Consider the following 20,759-nt stretch of genomic DNA (forward strand, 5'->3'; position numbering starts at 1 on the left):
GGGGCAATTTTTTTTTAATAAGATCTCGATGAGTTCAACAATGAGTTCTATATTACAACATAGAGATCCATTAGAACACTTACTATATAAGTAAAATAGTGGAAGAACATGAATCCTGACCAAAATTTCTCTGATTTCTGAAAGTGGACAATTGGCTATATGGATTGTTAGTATAGGCTCGAGGATCATAAATTGTTAATAAGAAGGGGGTGAAAAGCAATTCTCTCCTTCGCCGCGATAAGAAACTGTATCACTGTCACTTCCGTTACAAGGAACTCGATTTGATCCTTTTTCTTGATAAGGAAACTCAACGTTGATTTTTTTCTTTTTCTTTATTTACAAGGAAGACCGTAAAACGTAAAACCAAAATAGTTCACTCATAACACCTTTTAAGAGATTACGTGGAATGATCAGATCAAATAAACCATGACCAAATAAATGCTTAGTCACCTGAAAATCTTCAATCACTTTCTGACCTAATGTATGTTTGATTACTCTTTTACCTGCAAATGCAATGTATGCTTTAGGTTCGACAATAATAATATCTCCCAACATGCCAAAACTAGCAGTCACTCCACTAGTTGTCGGTGACGTCAGAATCGATACATATAACAACTTTTTCTCCTTCTGATGAATATATAATGCAGAAGCTATTTTAGCCATTTGCATTAAACTAAAACTTCCTTCTTGCATACGTGCTCCTCCGGAAGCACACACCATAATTAATGGAAGATATTCTGCGGTAGCGCACTCGATCAGACGCTTTCTTTTCTCACCTACTACAAAGCCCATACTACCTCCCATGAACTGAAAATCCATAACTCTGAGTGCGATAGTAAGACCATTTAATTGACCTATGCCTGTTTGAATAGCATCAGTTAAACCTATCTCTATTTGATAGAAAGTGATATGATCCTTATAAGATTCATCCTAGGAATTAAGATTATCAGAACGAGAAGGTTCATTCTTAGAATAAAATTGAAAAACATCTAGAGTGTACATGTCTTCATCCATAGGACGCCAAGTGTCACGATCAATTGGAAGTTCTATTCTATCTGAACTATTCATTTGCAGATAATATCCATATTCTTTACAAACATTTTGATTCTCTTTCAAGAATCTGAGATATAGCAAGTTCTCGCAATTATCACATTGAGCCCATAACTTCTTTATTTTAGCGTAATAAATACTTTTATTCTTGTTTTTCTTCGTCTCATTGGAATCCTTACTATCCCTTTCAACCGAATTTTTTAGTAATTCAGTTATTTTATGCTTGTCTTCGAACCACTCCTTTATAGACATAGAGTTTTCCTTCCATATAAAGGTGAAAATTGTTACTTTTCCTATCTTATTTTGTATGAAGAGAAGTCGTATAAGTATAAATACAATGATGAAAATTATTAATCAATAGTGGAATGAATCATTGAGAAATCATTTCCATTCATTATTGATTAGGAATCTGAAGTATCGATCCGGGATTATGATAAACTACTTTATTCTATTATAAAGAAAGACTCTCTCCTATACCGCGATGGAAAGGAATTTTTCTTTAAAATACAACATCTTTTGGGCTAGAAGGGATTTGAACCCTTGACTTCATGGTCCGGAACCATGAGCTCTAATCCACTGAGCTACCAACCCTATCGAATGATCTATAAGATCATTGTAAAGGATGAATAGGATTCGTTATTGAATGCTTGACCCAAAAAAAAATTCATAAATAACTCTGTCTGAGATATTTAACCTTGGAAATATCTATATATCAATATCTATATAGATATTGATATATAGATATTAATATATGGAAATTCCATATATTGATATCTGAAATCCCATATCTCCGCTCACGATTTGGACTAATATTTGGGGTAGTAGTAAAAGATTAGGCCGAGTCCGATTGGTATAACGAAATTCATTGGATTACAAGCGATCAATCACATCAAATTCAAATTTGATCTCCTTCCATACTTCACAAGCAGTAGCTAGTTCAGGACTCCTACAAGCTTCACGGATCACTTCATTACCTTCACGAGCAAGATCACGTCCTTCATTACGAGCTTGTACACAAGCTTCTAGAGCAACTCGATTAGCTACTGCACCAGGTGAATTTCCCCAAGGATGTCCCAAAGTTCCCCCACCAAACTGTAGTACGGAATCATCCCCAAAGATCTGAGTCAGAGCAGGCATATGCCAAACGTGAATACCTCCTGAAACTACGGGCATAACACCTAGCATAGATACCCAATCTTGAGTGAAGTAAATACCACGACTTCGATCTTTTTCGATAAAATCATCACATAGTAGATCAACAAACCCTAAAGTTACGTCTCGTTCCCCTTCAAGTTTACCTACTACAGTACCGGCGTGAATATGATCTCCACTGGACATACGCAATGCTTTAGCCAGTACCCGGAAATGCATACCATGATTTCTTTGTCTGTCAATAACTACATGCATCGCGCGGTGAATGTGAAGAAGTAGGCTGTTGTCTTGGCAATAATGAGCCAAAGAAGTATTTGCAGTAAAACCTCCCGTTAGGTAGTCATGCATAATGATAGGAACTCCCAATTCTCTTGCAAATACTGCCCTTTTTATCATTTCTTCACATGTACCTACAGTAGCATTCAAATAATGTCCCTTAATTTCACCCGTCTCAGCCTGAGCCTTATAAATTGCTTCTGCACAAAAGACAAAACGATCTCTCCAGCGCATGAATGGTTGGGAATTTATGTTCTCATCATCCTTAGTAAAATTGAGTCCACCGCGGAGACATTCGTAAACTGCTCTACCATAGTTTTTGGCTGATAGACCCAATTTTGGTTTGATAGTACATCCCAATAAAGGACGACCATATTTGTTCAATTTATCTCTTTCAACTTGGATACCATGAGGTGGACCCTGAAAAGTTTTGGAATAAGCAGGGGGAATCTGCAAATCTTCCAAACGTAGAGCCCGTAGGGCCTTGAATCCAAATACATTACCTACAATGGAAGTGAACAAGTTAGTAACAGAACCTTCTTCGAAAAGGTCTAAGGGGTGAGCTACATAGGCAATAAATTGAGTCTCCTCTCCAGGAACGGGCTCGATGTCATAGCATCGCGCCTTGTAACGATCGAGACTAGTAATTCCATCGGTCCAAATAGTGGTCCATGTAGCGGTGGAAGATTCAGCAACTACTGCTGCTCCCGCTTCTTCAGGTGGCACCCCGGGTTGAGGAGTTACTCGGAATGCTGCCAAGATATATGTATCTTTGGTCTGATATTCAGGAGTATAATAAGTTAATCTGTAATCTTTAACACTAGCTTTGAATCCGACACTAGCTTTAGTCTTTGTTTTTGGTGACATAAGCCCCTCCTTTATTAATAATTATTTCTCGCAAGGATGAGGTCTGCTCGACATGGACCGAACGTAAACAATCAATTTTTACAAAAATATCCTACAAAAAGTCGTCTATTATTGGGGTGCTAGATACACTCTCATTGTATAATGTTCTTTATGTATGAAGCAACCTAATCTTTGCTCTTGAAGTTCTTCCTCCATGGATTGACCCGAGAACCTTTCAGTGGTTAAACTAGTTCATGAATGAAATCAAGGAACCGAATTGACCTTTGACCATAATGGTGTGAATTGTCCGAAAATACATATACAGATGTGCGTATGAAGAGAAGAGATAATGATCAATGAGAGAAAGGTCATGAATATCAAGTTTCATATTTCACAAATGATCTGGACATAATTTTTAAGTATTTTCGGTTTTAGTTATGGAGAAATTGGTTCTAGTTATAGATAAATCGAAGACTTCCTCATGATCCTTATTCATATCCATCTACCTACTTCATATTCCAAATATGGATGAATTTAAACTTTTCAATAAAGTTGGATTTTACCAAGGTGGTAACTTCCATTTACTATTTACTGGTCTGATCGACCCAATATGGAACATTTTTTTTTATTGATGATATTGGCAAAATCATATTTATATATTCTTCATGGAAATAATTTCCATTTTTGTATGAGAAAAATTCCTCTTGTTCTTGGGGTTTCCGCACGTGTAGAAAAAAATGTGGGACGTATTGCTCAAATCATTGGCCTAGTATTGGATGTCTCTTTTCCTCCAGGTAATATGCCTAATATTTACAAATCATTGACAGTTAAAGGTCAAGGTACAGCTGGTCAAGAAATTCAAGTTACTTGTGAGGTACAACAATTATTAGGAAATCATAAGGTTAGAGCTGTAGCTATGAGTGATACAAATGGTTTGACGAGAGGAATGAGAGTGATTGACACGGGAGCTCCTCTAAGTGTTCCAGTTGGTGGAGCTACTCTCAGACGAATTTTCAATGTTCTTGGAGAACCTGTCGATAATTTGGGTCCTGTAAATGCTTGCATAACATCTCCTGTTCATAGACCTGCTCCCGCATTTACAGAGTTGGATACAAAATTATCCATCTTCGAAACAGACATTAAAGTAGTAGATCTTCTGGCTCCTTGCCGTCGTGGGGAAAATTGGTTTATTTTGAGAAAAACAAAACTAAATTATATATAAATATAATACGTATGATTTTTCATCAAATTATCTTTCTAAAATGCATACTTACTTTTCCTCAACAATTTTTTGTTAAAGTAAATGGTATTGATACATACATCCTATCAAAATTATACTCTTACACTCTTATTAGTCCCTGCCATCTGGCATCCGGCAGGGACTATAGTAATCGATATGACCCGACTTAGCATTAGTTCACCCCTTTCCTTCTCTGTTATACAGCGGTTAGAGCGGGGATATGCCTAAGTTTCATTCGCACCTTAGCTTGGCCATCTTATTTGGCCTCTAAGTTTCATTCGCACCTTAGCTTGGCCATCTTATTTGGCCTCTTCCCGAGGCGGAAGAGGCTCGACCATAGCTTAAAAGCTATAAGCGCGGTGCATTTTCGCTAACCGTCACGGGTGTCTGGTTTTAATGTTAGCATTACTTCCGCCGGGGTATGCGAAGGTTTAATAAAGCTCCATGTTCCCTGTTACAATGTCCTGCATTGGCAGCTGGTGCATGCCATGATGCACCATGGTTCAACAGCTGTGAGATGAAATCTGCATGAACTATATTGAACTTTTCTGTGATTATATCGTCATTGTCGTCCGGATCTGCGATGTAGGAGAGAATAAGCTTGATGCCTTTGGCGACCTGTTTAGCAGTCGGGCACGCGCAGCGAAGGGGCGCAACGAGTTTAATTCCAGGCGTTAAATCGTTAATGCCGTACCTTGGATTCTGCTCTCGCATGGCCTGGCAGGTCGTGAGGCCCTCAAATGTCTGGTTCGCGAAAACGTCGGTTGCGGGGCTTCGAACCTGCGACCTGTTGTATCGAATCCATGACAAACTGTAAGTTCTCAAATCCCCATTCCCTGCACAACAGAATTATCACATTGAATTTCAAATCCAAAAACCATAATCGAATCTTTACTACTATTTAATTGAAAATATAATGGGTCTTACCTGGAATAAGTACTGTTGGCCGAGCTGCTGTCCAGTTTATTCTGCAAGCAAAGCTTATTGGACATGGAATATTGCTTTCAGTGTTTTCCTACGGGGAATATACAAATACTCATCTACATCGAAGAAGAAAGTCCAATTCGCCATGAATTTGTACCTATGCAAACTATCGTTCACAATAAGGAACTGATTATGGTAATACCCATCATATTGTTCCTGCTCTGTTACATCCTGCAATGTCACTCGACCTGCCCTGATCCATGGCTCCAACACCTTTCTAACCTGGGGATGCACTCCACCTGCATCGTGAAAAACAAAATGCGACCTAGGCCCAAATAATTTGGCATGATAAGCCATCCACTCCCTCATTCTCTGAGCACTCAGGTCACCATACAGGGAGGAACCACAGTAGAGATAATCATAGGGAGGAGCCTGGCTATAAACAGAGCCATTGTAGCTACCTTTTTCTTCCTCGAGAGCAACGATCCTCTCTGGTTTTCCAAACTCGTCGCCATGGATTGCGTGAAGAATGAGCTCTCCACCATTGTCATCGGTGCCCACGCTCTAGCATTTTGTAGGCCTTGCCCTTTATTAATCTTCCAGAAGACGAATTCTTGGGGATCCATTCACATTCAAATCGTGGCTTTCCATAAACATGGAGAGGCTTGGAAGCAAGCCCAACTACAGCAAACGTGGCTGGACCTCCTCTGTATGCCCCCATTTGGATAAACAAGTATGCAGCATTCCCATAAGGACGAAACACCCTCTTGTTCGGATCTTCTTTCACATGAATTAACTCAGTGATTCTGCTGGTGCTGTTCATGACAATACTAGTATTATGCATTTTACTTGCCATGATCATATCCTTCAGCTGTGTTTTTCTGATTTCGACACTGTATGCACCAGGGTTCGAATCTCCCTGGAGAAATGCTTGTGCCAGAGATTTACAGGAGGAGAAATCTTGTCTTCCAAATAGAAAATAGTGGCCTGCTATAAGCAAAAAACCCATAATTATAATCGTCTTCATGAAAAATTTAGCTCCCTTGCAGCTTGAAATAAATCCAGGGCCTGGATATTCCTTCTCTGTCTCTTTCTGTTTCTCCATTGCCATCGCAAAATCGAACACAGGGCACCCCTAAAATCTAGAATTCTCTGTCACATCTAAGCGCAGAAGAAGACGATTAAATTAAACAGGGCAAGGCCTTTCTGAGCGGGAGCCGGCAGTCTGAGATACCAATTATCTCTGGAAAATGAAGGCAGAAAGACGCGCAGGAAAGTTCTCTGGCTTTTCTGTACCGTCAGGATCAACACAGAGGCTGAAACATCCCAGGTATTCCTATACGGCATATACTGGATGGTTCTTTGATTTCTTATCTTTACTTACAACGTATTCCAGCTTCGTCGCTCGATCATGGCGATCTTAGGGTGCAGGTAACGCGACACTTGGTATCCATGCGGTAGCATGAAGTCCAGCGGTCCAGCTGTGGCGACTTTTATATATTTATATATTCTAATTGTCATATTATTTTATTTAATAATTTTTTATATAACTTTTAATTATTCGTTTTTTCTTTTTATTACTAGCCTGTTTATTACCACGTCCGTATTTGCCCAGTCTTGATCCGACCATCTCTCGTTAGACTCTCGGTTTCTTGCCATGGGTGTGTAAAACACACCCTCATTGATTCTTTTGAGCAGATCTTTTGATTGCCATGGGCTTTTGCATAACGATGTTTTTGTTTAAGTGACTTTATTTCTCTGGATTGTAAGGTGTGCTTGACTCTAGCAATTTGTTACTTAGCATGCAAGCAATTGCTGTAGGATAATTTCTCTATGTTGAGCAAGTTCCTTGGGTTAATTTCAGTGCATACTTTGAACTTTAACTTGATGGAATTTGTTCTTGTGCCTTATACCGTTCTGAATTTTCTTTTAAAGCATTACTGTAGCATTCCTATTGACCGAAATTTGGCTAAACTTCTGTTTTGCGGTTGTGGCTGGCAGGCTTACATGTTTAAGTATGATTCAACTCATGGGGTATACAAAGGGAGCTTGAATATTGTTGATGATACGACTCTTGAAATTGATGGTCACAGTATTACTGTCAATTCTAAAAGGTATGCCCCTTAACATTAACCAATGTGTAAATAAACACTGATAATTATGATTTAGAGAATAATGATGCTATGGTCTCTTGGAAACCACTGCTACAAGGATCCTTCAGAGATTCCCTGGGGTAACTATGGAGCTGATTATGTTGTAGAATCATCTGGAGCTTTTACAACACCCGAGAAGGCTTCTGCACATCTTAAGGTATATTTTTTGTGGTAATTTTTGTATTTTTTTTGTTTGCATCTATAGTTTTCCATCGACAAATGTACTTAAGATTGTTGCATCTATATTTTTCCATCGACAAATGTACTTCCTGTAAACATTGTCATTGAGTCATAACTATGTGTCAAAATTAGCTCACCGTAAAAACTGAAACGAATACTCATGGACTGGCTACAGGTGGTGAATGAAGAATTTGGTATTGCTGAGGCCCTCATGACCACTGTTCATGCAACAATAGGTAGGCATGGGCCTCTTTGTTTTAAGTCCTGAATTTAAAATGATAATAAAGTTGTTATGAATTTCTTATGTTATTATCTGATGTGTATTCAGTTCTTGTACCTGTAATTTGTTTTTTGTTAAATGTATATATCTGACAAAGAAATGAAATTTCTATAAATAGCTACAGGCAGTTGGGAAGGTCCTTCCAGAGTTGAATGGAAAGCTAACTGGAATGGCTTTCGGTGTACCAACACCCAATGTCTCAGTTGTGGATCTGGATTTTTTGTTCAACTTGCACTGTATGTATGATGCAATCAGTTTAATCTTTTGCACTGGGACTGCAGGCAGCACTTGTTAAGGAACCGGGTGTATCTGTCAACCGTGTTGTGTGGAGTCCAGATGATTTGCATTTGTGTTCAATGCCACAGTTGCTATTAAGAATTTTTAATATAGCATAGTTGAACTATACATCTCCAAGTTTTGAATCAATCTTACAAGTTTTGAACCTGATATTTTGAGGCCTGTGAAGAAGGTTATGTTTGCCATGGGTTACAGTCACTGAGATAGCCCCCGGGGAACTTGCTGACCATTGCTGAAGTTTGTTACCTGTCATAAAGGTCGGATTCACATCAAGGAAGTTCATTTTGTTGCATGGCGTTGTTTCTCATGTGACTACAATGGGGCCTTTGATTTTGCTACATTCATCAAGCTGAATTTAGTCCATTGTAGTACAAGAAAAATACTGATGGGATTGTCCAGTGACTACAGTAGTTTTCCAGTTTTAAGGACTCTATGACACTTTTAAAGAATTATTATCGCATTAAACTTTATTTTAACTTTTCATATTTGTCAAGATAAATTTTCAGTACTTAAGGGTCTCTTTTGAGTTTCAGGTAATTTTTGAAACTTCTGAAAGAATAAGGTTGTTTTCAATTGTAACTCTTCATTTCTTTTATAATGGTGAACAAAACAAGGAGATATGGAAATTATGATCATGGGATTGCTCAATGTTCTTGTGTATCTTGTTGTATATTAATAGTAAATCCATAGATACCTGCATCCTGGTAGATTGCTCGAGCAAGCTGCAGCCTTTGCTTTTGTCCACCACTCAAATTGATGCCTCTTTCACCAATCTCTGTTTGATCCCCATGAGAAAACAATTCTAGGTCTTTCTTCAGAACACATGCTTCAAGTACACCTTCATACCTGGTTTTATTCATCTTGTTCCTGAATAAGATGTTATCTTCAATTTTCCCACTTTGAATCCATGGAGACTGTGGAACATAAGCTATGGTACCACTGACCTTCACAGTGCCTGCCCTGTTCAACCCTTCTCAGCTCTTGGAGCTTACGTAGATATATGGTTTCCCAAGCTGCTGGGCTCCAAAATACCATTGTCTCTGGGCCAATGACTCAATCATCTTTGCACCAAAGAAAACAGAGGCCAGCACATAGCCTTCATAGGAAAAATGCTATGTTCCTCCCAAGTACTCTACGAACAAGTTTATCAGATATGGACCTATATATGTTGCACAGCTAAATATGGATGCAAACAAAGCATTGATTATCATTCCCTTCCAAACAGATGACAGAATGGTCTTTAGCATTGATGGGTTCTGTATATTTGTCTCGACCTTTTGGTAGCACCAGTTGGTTTCAAGTCCTCGATATGACTCTTCAGCAGTATCCTTGCCTGCAACATTTGGTACGTCATCAACCTCTAAAGTCTTCAGTTCAGTTTGTTGCATGGCGTTGTTTCTCATGTGACTACAATGGGGCCTTTGATTTTGCTACATTCATCAAGCTGAATTTAGTCCATTGTAGTACAAGAAAAATACTGATGGGATTGTCCAGTGACTACAGTAGTTTTCCAGTTTTAAGGACTCTATGACACTTTTAAAGAATTATTATCGCATTAAACTTTATTTTAACTTTTCATATTTGTCAAGATAAATTTTCAGTACTTAAGGGTCTCTTTTGAGTTTCAGGTAATTTTTGAAACTTCTGAAAGAATAAGGTTGTTTTCAATTGTAACTCTTCATTTCTTTTATAATGGTGAACAAAACAAGGAGATATGGAAATTATGATCATGGGATTGCTCAATGTTCTTGTGTATCTTGTTGTATATTAATAGTAAATCCATAGATACCTGCATCCTGGTAGATTGCTCGAGCAAGCTGCAGCCTTTGCTTTTGTCCACCACTCAAATTGATGCCTCTTTCACCAATCTCTGTTTGATCCCCATGAGAAAACAATTCTAGGTCTTTCTTCAGAACACATGCTTCAAGTACACCTTCATACCTGGTTTTATTCATCTTGTTCCTGAATAAGATGTTATCTTCAATTTTCCCACTTTGAATCCATGGAGACTGTGGAACATAAGCTATGGTACCACTGACCTTCACAGTGCCTACCCTGTTCAACCCTTCTCAGCTCTTGGAGCCTACGTAGATATATGGTTTCCCAAGCTGCTGGGCTCCAAAATACCATTGTCTCTGGGCCAATGACTCAATCATTTTTGCACCAAAGAAAACAGAGGCCAGCACATAGCCTTCGTTGGAAAAATGCTTTGTTCCTCCCAAGTACTCTACGAACAAGTTTATCAGATATGGACCTATATATGTTGCACAGCTAAATATGGCTGCAAACAAAGCATTGATTATCATTCCCTTCCAAACAGATGACAGAATGGCCTTTAGCATTGATGGGTTCTGTATATTTGTCTCGACCTTTTGGCAGCACCAGTTGGTTTCAAGTCCTCGATATGACTCTTCAGCAGTATCCTTGCCTGCAACATTTGGTACGTCATCAACCTCTAAAGTCTTCAGTTCAGTTTGTTGCATGGCGTTGTTTCTCATGTGACTACAATGGGGCCTTTGATTTTGCTACATTCATCAAGCTGAATTTAGTCCATTGTAGTACAAGAAAAATATTAATGGGATTGTCCAGTGACTACAGTAGTTTTCCATTTTTAAGGACTCTATGACACTTTTAAAGAATTATTATCGCATTAAACTTTATTTTAACTTTTCATATTTGTCAAGATAAATTTTCAGTACTTAAGGGTCTCTTTTGAGTTTCAGGTAATTTTTGAAACTTGTGAAAGAATAAGGTTGTTTTCAATTGTAACTCTTCATTTCTTTTATAATGGTGAACAAAACAAGGAGATATGGAAATTATGATCATGGGATTGCTCAATGTTCTTGTGTATCTTGTTGTATATTAATAGTAAATCCATAGATACCTGCATCCTGGTAGATTGCTCGAGCAAGCTGCAGCCTTTGCTTTTGTCCACCACTCAAATTGATGCCTCTTTCACCAATCTCTGTTTGATCCCCATGAGAAAACAATTCTAGGTCTTTCTTCAGAACACATGCTTCAAGTACACCTTCATACCTGGTTTTATTCATCTTGTTCCTGAATAAGATGTTATCTTCAATTTTCCCACTTTGAATCCATGGAGACTGTGGAACATAAGCTATGGTACCACTGACCTTCACAGTGCCTGCCCTGTTCAACCCTTCTCAGCTCTTGGAGCCTACGTAGATATATGGTTTCCCAAGCTGCTGGGCTCCAAAATACCATTGTCTCTGGGCCAATGACTCAATCATCTTTGCACCAAAGAAAACAGAGGCCAGCACATAGCCTTCATAGGAAAAATGCTCTGTTCCTCCCAAGTACTCTACGAACAAGTTTATCAGATATGGACCTATATATGTTGCACAGCTAAATATGGCTGCAAACAAAGCATTGATTATCATTCCCTTCCAAACAGATGACAGAATGGCCTTTAGCATTGATGGGTTCTGTATATTTGTCTCGACCTTTTGGCAGCACCAGTTGGTTTCAAGTCCTCGATATGACTCTTCAGCAGTATCCTTGCCTGCAACATTTGGTACGTCATCAACCTCTAAAGTCTTCTTGCTGCATTTTGCTCTTAGCTCTTGCTAGCACTTCTTAAAGAAGCCTAAAGAAATGTTAGGCTTGAGATTTCCGGGAAGAAAACCTGGTTGAAAGCCAAGCTGCTTATTTGCCTTCAAACATCAACTCTGAATCTCCTGATCTAGTTCGGAAACTGTCGGCATATAGTGCTGCTATACGAATTCAAAGGCGGCTAGATGGAACTATGTGCAGGGACTAGCTGCTTCGCAGCCATCCTTGTTTAATTCATCATTTTAATCAGCTCGTTATTGGACAACTTCACTCTCCGTTCACAAAGAAATCTAAAGTGACTAAATTAGTGCAACCAAAAATATTATTATAAAAATAATGTAACAACCCTTTATTATAACTAACTGACTCTTTATTATAATGTTATTTATTGACTTAATCTTTATTATAATGTTATTCGATTAGAAAAGGTTTTAGAGATTTTACATTTATTAAGTGTTTTTTTTAATTTTAAATTAAAATTAAAAACTTAAAACTAATATATTTTATAGGGATGATAGGTGCGAAGGATTTTTTCCGAGGAAATTAAGAAAATATTATTGAATAAATTTGGGTGGAGTATCAAATAATTAAGTAGAAGTATTGATGTATTTTAAGTAGAAGTATTGATGTATTTTAAGTAGGAAGATTAATTGATGAAATTTATATTAAAATATTTTTTGCAATTTGGAATTAAAAAATAATTATATATTTGATGTTTAGAGTCTCTTTTTAAGTGATGGAAAAGTTTATAAGAATTATTAAGAGAATAAGAAAAGAAGTCTCTAGGGTGATGGCAAGTTTATAAATATTATTAAGAGAATAAGAAAGGAAGCCCCTAGGGTGATGGCAAGCTTATAAGAATTATTAAGTGAATAAGAAAAGAAGTCCTTAAGTTTCAATGTGTTAAATATTAAGGAAGCTCAACCAATAAGGTTGAATTATAAGAGAATAAGACATGAATCCATTAGGTTTCAAGGTGTTAAACACTAAGGGAGCTTGACCAAGAGGGTCACTTATAAGAATTAGAAAGGAAGTCACTAGATGCCTTAAAGAACAAAAACAGGGGTTTCATTCTCCCCATCCCTTAAATTATAGACCAAATTCATAAATTGGAGTGGTATGAGAGATAAATAACACATTAGTTAGCAAAAGATTTACCATGTTACCTTTATGGTACCCTCACACACTCAACATTTTAATGTGGGATCAAGTTGATCAATTGCACTTGGGTTTGACTTTTATTATAGGTAGGATAAGGGATTTGGATTTAGGTCTAAAATCTGGGGACTTTTATGGTTTATTGTTTTATGGTTCCTTGCTCTATTTCATCCTTTTCTGAATTAAGGCTTTGAATTGGGTTCTGGTTCTCTTTTGTGGGTTTTCAGTTTGCTTTTGTAATATCCTAGTTTACACAACTTTACTTAGTGGCTTCATATTAATAGGTTGCTTAGCCCCATTTGGTTCATTAATTTTAATGTGATTGATTTCTTGGTTTATTGGTCTAGAATTCCTTTCTTTTTCTTGAAGCCTATGGTATCTCCCCCCTCTATGCTGAAAAACAAAGTTTAGTGGTTGAATCTCACAAATTGATGATCTTTTGCTATGTTTTCAATTACTTGACGGAATGTTGGAAAGGAGACATGTAGTTATTAATGATAGATTGTTAGCAGTGAGTCGTGGTATGGGGTTTCTATAGATATTATGTAGTGCCTTCAAAATGAGTCTAAGGGAATTCTAGGAGATGTCCATTGTGTGAGAACATTGACATCCACATAACTTTGATGAGGCAAGAACATTTCATCATTGATGATAGGAATTTGATTTTCCATATTACTAGTAGGATGAATTCCCAAGAGGAATTTAGAAACATTGATTTTCATTTTGAGTGTGTTGTTATTCAACAAATCATTACGACTCTGGTTATAAATCCTACTTCAAATGTTAGGCTATCAATTGGGTCCATAGTGAAGGAGGTTAAAGAATATGAGATTGTGCAAGAAGAAGAAGAAGATGTGGAAATACACAAAGAACTAAGAGGAAGCATATAGTCAACATGCCTTTATTTAGTACTAGTGTTTAATGTTTTACAAATTTTGTTTGATATTAGGAATTTTTACAAAATTTATACAAGTAGTAGTTATCCAAAATCCTTTGTGAAGGATGTTTTGTTTCTTATGTTAGTGAATTCCAAGTTTTGGATAATTTTGTTTGATGTCTTTTTGGACAATGATCATATTTTTGTATTATTATGTTAAGCATTGTGGCTACAACTACTATCTAATATAAAATATAAGTGTTCTTATTTAAGAAAAAATAATTGTTTTTGCAATAGTAGCATTAAAAACTGATATTTTTTCCAACCAAAAACTTAAAATCAACCCTCAAATTAAGAATTGGCGGTACTAGTAGCACACCCTTTTTTTCATGCTTAAAATTACAACCTATTTGAATATGTGGTCTTGATAAATTGGCACCATCACAACCAAAATCTTTAAATCAACACCAACTCGAGAAGTGGTACTACTAGTAACATCCCTTATTCAAGGAGTTAAAATTATAATTTGTTTGAAACGTTTTTAAGACCATATAATATGAATGGTGGAGAAATAGGGTCACTTGATCAATAATCTAGCTTAGGCGTGTTGTTATTACAATTAATTCAACATTCAAAAAATAAGTCAACACGATAGAACAATCACACATATAATGAAAAAATGAATACATTATCATGGGAATAATTTAGTGTGGGTAAAACTCTAGTAAGGAAAATAGTTGTGCCTTTGGATCTTTAGTGACTTTTAGAAATATAGACTATGAAGGGATATTGTGTTGATCTTATGGTGCTATGGATTGGACTCTAAAACTACCACGACACAATTTTATTGCCCTACTCAACCTTCTTATTACTCTTTTTACTCTTGGTTTTTCTCTAGAAATTGAACTGGTAAGTGTAAAATTCAACTAGATAAAAAAACATTGCTCTTTCTTTCCCTCCTCCATTATCTTCATTTGATGTCCCTTTGTTTCCTTTAACAAAATCCCACTCAACCACATTTGTGGCTTCCTACCATCACTACAACTTCTTGTCTAATGTCATATCAATTCATGACCAAATTTTTTGGATTCTTCCTTCTTTTCTCAATTGAAGCACTTTCTCCCTTGGTTGGTGAGTAGGGAATTTGGTCACAAGCCACTTTGTTGAGAAAGAGTCTTACCCTTCTACCAAGCAAGGCTGCTAAGAAATCTTTTCAACTTCCCTTTGCTCGTTGGTCTTCTCCCTTTTGCTTGATATTTAATCTTACTTCTTTGCTTAGTAACTTGAGATTGTGGTTCCAAAGTAATCCACAAAAGCATTATTTTGTCTCATTTGTCATGTGACATTGTTAAGCATTATTATAGAGCTACCCTTTCTTGATAGATGGTCTCACTTGTGCTCAATGGCCATGCAAAAGTTTTTACTTGTAATCTAGGAAAATTACTTGCCACCCTCCTTTCACAAGTAACAAACCTTTTTTCTTATTGAGCTCAATTTGTGAAGAAAATAGCCAAACTTTCTCAGTGACCAAATATTTTCTTCCTACTAAATTTTCACACTTTGTGATTTCCAACTTTTTCCTTTGTAATGTGTTAGAACCTAGATCTACCTCCTAGAATGTTGATGTCACTAGCAATATCAGGAAAATCTCCAAGAGGAAGTGCGAAGGTGACACCCCTATCAATATCAAAGCTTCTCTCACTTTAGGATTGATACTTTTCCAATCTAAGTTGGGTGTCTCTAAATGTAATCTAATTTATTTGAAGGCTTGCATACTTTAGATTTTGTAAAGGAGCTCAAAAGAATTTTGCAAGGATGGTTAAGTTCATTATGATTTGCAAGGTTACGATTGGGTTGTGGACTCGAGCTATTTATTATCAAGGGAGCTATTTATTATCAAGGGTTAGAAAATGAGGATAGATAGATTTAACAAGGTAATGAGCATTCAAAGAGTCTTGCTACATCTAGTTTCCTATATTTTTTTCCAAAAACAATAATGTAATCACTATGAATAAAAAACCATTAACATCTATGAATAAAAAACCATTAACATGGGCTTCCAATATAAAGAAACAAATAAACATAATAACAAAAAACTTCAATATTTAGAGCTACTTAAATACAACCAACAATAAACCATCAATTTCTGATCATTCATATTTACAAAGAAACACGAGGAGATCATCAAGATCACTGCATCAATTCCTATTCTAAAATTTCCTATTAAATTTAATTAGGGTACAATCACAAAGAAAAGACCAACTAGTAAATGGAATCTTTGATTGCATCCTTGAAATAATGAGCCTACTGTACACACAACCAAAGCATGAACCGATTAAGAGATAGAGCCAATCGGGGCCATCAGCACAATAAGATCCAACCTCGACAAATCCTAACATAATCGAACATATGTATATGCATAGGGAAAGAGGGCACATCCAATGACCATGGGCGAAAGTGGTATGAACTGATCATCAACGAACTCGAAGAAAACAACAGAGAGAAACATTCTTCCTTGGAACGAGACCGCTTCACTTAATTTTACAAATCTCCACGAATCTCCTTAGAGCGGGCCCTCTTCACCTAATTTTTCAAGCCTCCTTGGAGCGAGATCCCTTCACCTAATTTTACAAATCTCCCTTTGGACCGGACCCTTCACCTAATTTTACAAATCTCCTTCGGAATCACCTGATTTTATGAATCTTCTTAGAGCAGACCCGTTATCACATGTAATCTTCCAATTGGTCACATTGTTGTGTAGTAAAATGTTCGATGACATCAATTTAAGTCTAAAGAAAATATCATCAGAATATCTACACAAAAATATCTTGACAAACAGTTTGTTACGCTATCGCACTATGATTTAATCTTCGCACACCCCAAATAATTCGACCCATCTTGCGTTATGGGATATGCTCTTGGATAAGTACAGTCGCTTGCAAATAAGCCATGATTCATTTCAATTCAAGACTCGAAATTTATATTATAGACTTGTTGGGCCCAAACTGAATGTGAGCCCTTCAAAAATTCTCGAGGGCCAAGGCGTGGCCCTGGCCAACGAGGGGGGTTGGAAATAGTTTTCAACCAGCAATTGACGCGCCTCGGTTTTACCTCACTAGCTGCGTCATTGCCCCAAGCGCAAAGATAATGAATCTATTTTCCCTCCCCGAAGATATACTCACCCCTCTAGGGTCATTTTATTTCTCTTTTACATGTGGGACAGATAGTGCATTGTAAGCACCTTTTTTTCGCAAATAATCTCTTGATCTCATTACTAATAATTACTACCAATTGCACCGAGAGTTGTAAAGGAAGGTTGAAAGCTCAAGATTGGACTCTGCGAGGTTTTCGCAAGCCTTATTGCTCGAGTGGTTCAGGGTTCTTGTGAGCAACGATTCAGATGGGGGCAACGAGGGTGGGGTTGGATGAATAGTCGAGATTGTTTCCTTTCCATTCTTTGCCCATCTATTGTAATTTTCTATCAAAGTTATGTCTAGACTCTTGATCATGCATTCACGGATAACTTTTCCCAATGAGCATTGTAAATTGTGGATTTTATCCACTGATGATTTTGATGATTTCATGGCTTCCACGCTTTCGAATGCATTCTATTTTGCAGTAAGGCGGATCCAGTAATTCAAATTATGGTGGGATGGTGTTTATTTTTCTTGGCTTTCTATGCGAGATTCAATCTCCACTAGGCTTTCTTTGATGTTTGCTTTCTTTGAACCTATACCCTTGAGTGTGATATTTATCTCTTACTCCAGTAGAATGCTTGATTTTATGGGATTTTAAGGGAAATTCTTCCAAATATTTTCAATAGTGTCGAAGATTTTGTCAGCTACAAAACTCACAAATGTTGCTTTCTTATTGAAATGTTCAGCAATTTCCATGAAATCCCGTGCTTCAAAGAAAGCTTGGATAGTCTGTGTAATAACATCATGTTGAGATTCATTGCCATCATAAATGTAGATCATCAATTCGATCAAAGGGATTTCTCACATCTTCCAAGACTTTTTGCTAACAATCTTGTAATGCTCATCTATTAGATATGGAGATTCAGCTTCGTGTGGGACTAATGTTGAACCTTCAGCTTCATTTTGCATAGGCCTTGTTTTCTGATTAATTAATGTTATTAATTATTTGCAACTAAATCTACCCACTTCACATCCTTGATCCATATGCTCCTTTGTTTGCTTAAACACCAATTTATTTGTGATCCACAGGTTGTGTTCATTTTCTCCTAGCATTTCTATGATCTCCAAAGCTTCTGAAGCTTGCTTGAAATCTACACTCCCCTTAGCAAAGGCATCAATGACAACATTATAAGAAATAAGGTTTGGCTTACAACTAGACCTCTTCATTGACTCAAAGATGGCAATAGCTTCCTTGCACATACCGCTACCATAAGCACTGATGACAGTAGAGAAGGCATAAAAAGTGTTTCCATAGCCTTCTGTCTTGGCTTTACCAAAAACTTGCCTTGCAAGTCCCACTCTCCCATGCTGACCCAAAATGCTAATCAGAATGCTCAACAGTTCCCCTTGCTCATTTCTTCGCCTTTCACGAGAAACTACCCACCCAAAGCATTCAATTGTCTTCTTGCATTATGTTATATTTCCAATCTCCCTAAGAATGGAAGCATAATCCTCAAAACCAGAAAGCTTGGGGGACCAATAGGTCAACAGAGATGCAATATTGTCCCTGGGGTCAATGTGGAGAGCCTGGTCCAGAGCTACCTCTACAAGTTTATTGTGTTTGCCTGAACAGATTTTGGGTCTGCCAAAATGCATTTTTGACACAAATCTAATGGACCTCCTACCACAGAAATGTGAACCAAGTTCAACCTAGGGTCAGGGATTGGATTCGGGGATTGAATAATATGTGGGGAACTCGGGACGTGTACACATACCTCCTCCATTGATGCTGCTCTTGCGTGCTCCTCCTGCACCCACCACAATTCTTTGTGCGCTCCACTGGTGATGATGGCCCTCCTGAAATTTTGGTGGCCTTCCCCTGTGTATTGCACTAGGGGGTTGCCCTGATGCTGAGGTAATTGAGAAATGAGAGTTTGGATGAGTGTCATTAATGAAGGATGCCATGATTCCCAACTTCTTCCTCGCTCGCTTACTCTCTTCCCATACACACCAAAAGACCTTGTTCTTCCTTTTTTCCCTTCATTACCCAACACCAGACACAATCCAATGCAATCTCAGAGAAAAGACAACAAATCTCTATGAGAAAACAACAAATTTTGTTCAGTGAGACTAAGAATTTCTACAACAAATCCCCCAAATCCTTTGCCACTTTAGCATCGTCGTGCTCCTCCTCATCTGTCTCATAGTACGAAGACTTGTTGAACTGACTCAACAACTTTTCATTGTTGTAATCATCTCTGAAAAGACCAGCCTCACCCAGTTGCTCCACAATTTCCTTAATTTCATCGATTTCCGACTTAAAACCATTGTAAACCTTCCCTTCACCTTGCTTGTCCTCAAGATGATACCACTGAAGCACAAGAAACCACAGTGAAAGAGTAGGCTCGCATATAGCCTGAGTTGCACGAGATCCATGAGACGGATAGTGAAGATGACAAACCGCGGAAGCTACTCGCCATCCACAGTCAACTAAATGAGGACCGTAATCCTTTCCACGTGTATGGGTTGCTCCGGTTAGCTTGCATGAACAGTGTTTAGACATACAAGGCCCATAGGGAGAACACATTTGGCGTAATAAAATGAACAAGCCATGGAAAATGCTTCACGTCCAATGGTGGGTTATATGGGTCATAAGGCAGCTCTATCTATCTTTAAATGGGTAAAGGTCAATGTTTGGTGAGATCATCAATCTTTAAGTAGGCTCTCGAGAATTCTCCACTTCTAAATGTATAAGGGAAACCCTTAAAACTTCTTTCCAATGTACAAAATTAGGTGGAAAATTATCATAGTGCTCTCTCCATCTCATCTTACTAACTTAGTGGCAAGCCCCCTCCTAATTGCTATGACTCTTCAAAACGGGCAATCATGTTAGAGTGGCAACACATGGCTCATTTCTTCTAGTGTAAGGTGCACTCACTCGACTCCTAACTCCTATTAATCCAAGAGTTGACACACGAACACCATATCCAATTTTACCTTTAAGAGTTGAACAACAAGATTTACACAAATTATGAGAGATCATCCATGAAAAGCACTTAATAACTTATGTTTCATATTAAACATAACATTATTTAATTTTATAAAGCAATTCAATTTTTATTTATTTTATAACATGATAATATTTTTCCCCAGAGTTTTAATTAATTAAAAAAAAAAAAAACTCCAACTTTGATAAGTTGTTATGTTATACAACTCTACCTTTAGCAAGGAAGTTTCATTTTTGAAGAAGGCCATTAGATTATGCAGCAAAAGAAGATGGCCACAAAACTTTTTTCTTTTAGTAGCTAGGTTTAGCCTAAGTTGGGGCCAACAGTGCACCCACTACTGGGATGTTATCATTAGGATCATAGATTTTAATCTCTATAGTTAGGGTCCCACCCTAACCCCCTTATTTATGTGATGGGATCACGTCATAGTCAAGAGTCAATAAAGCCCATATTAATATTTGTAAGTGGTTAACCCGCAATTAATGACGGGACCACAGTTAGTTGCAAATGGGCGGTAGTATTAGATAGATGGTATTAATAAAACCCACGGTATTGGCCTGTGGTATTGCATGAATGAGTCATATATAAAGGATAGAGACTCCCTGCGA

The 20,759-nt window shown here is 37.5% G+C and overlaps 1 protein-coding gene, 2 non-coding genes and 1 pseudogene across 3 annotated transcripts; 1 reads left to right on the plus strand and 3 right to left on the minus strand.

Annotated features, from left to right (window-relative positions):
- Positions 1-1,567: 1,567 nt before the first annotated feature.
- TRNAR-CCG (transfer RNA arginine (anticodon CCG)) lies at positions 1,568-1,641 on the minus strand. The gene has a single exon. It is a non-coding gene; the product is annotated as a tRNA-Arg (tRNA).
- A 5,097-nt stretch (positions 1,642-6,738) lies between these two features.
- On the plus strand, positions 6,739-8,396 carry LOC149232162 (glyceraldehyde-3-phosphate dehydrogenase GAPCP2, chloroplastic-like; annotated as a pseudogene).
- A 646-nt stretch (positions 8,397-9,042) lies between these two features.
- Positions 9,043-19,108, minus strand: LOC149232163 (ABC transporter C family member 5-like). The gene is made up of 8 exons (XM_089381848.1): positions 18,919-19,108; positions 18,406-18,579; positions 11,621-11,921; positions 11,283-11,434; positions 10,526-10,826; positions 10,188-10,339; positions 9,593-9,731; positions 9,043-9,358 (listed from the first exon to the last, which is right to left on the minus strand). The coding sequence occupies exons 1-8, from the start codon at positions 19,106-19,108 to the stop codon at positions 9,043-9,045; spliced, it is 1,725 nt and encodes a 574-aa protein (XP_089237974.1).
- On the minus strand, positions 17,005-17,152 carry LOC149232164 (U4 spliceosomal RNA). The gene has a single exon (XR_016248522.1). It is a non-coding gene; the product is annotated as a U4 spliceosomal RNA (small nuclear RNA).
- Positions 19,109-20,759: the final 1,651 nt, after the last annotated feature.

This window comes from Pinus tabuliformis, chromosome J (genome assembly GCF_031772625.1).
Source record: "Pinus tabuliformis cultivar Carrire ecotype Pingquan chromosome J, CPIR1, whole genome shotgun sequence".
Lineage (NCBI taxonomy): Eukaryota > Viridiplantae > Streptophyta > Pinopsida > Pinales > Pinaceae > Pinus > Pinus tabuliformis.

Coding starts and splice junctions, on each gene's coding strand:
- LOC149232163 (XM_089381848.1), bottom strand. CDS start 19,108: ATGGCATCCTTCATTAATGACACTCATCCAAACTCTCATTTCTCAATT. Junction 11,922..18,405: donor CATCAGTGCTTATGGTAGCG/GTATGTGCAAGG, acceptor CAAATGTTGCAG/GCAAGGATACTGCTGAAGAG. Junction 11,435..11,620: donor TCATTGGCCCAGAGACAATG/GTATTTTGGAGC, acceptor GAATAAAACCAG/GTATGAAGGTGTACTTGAAG.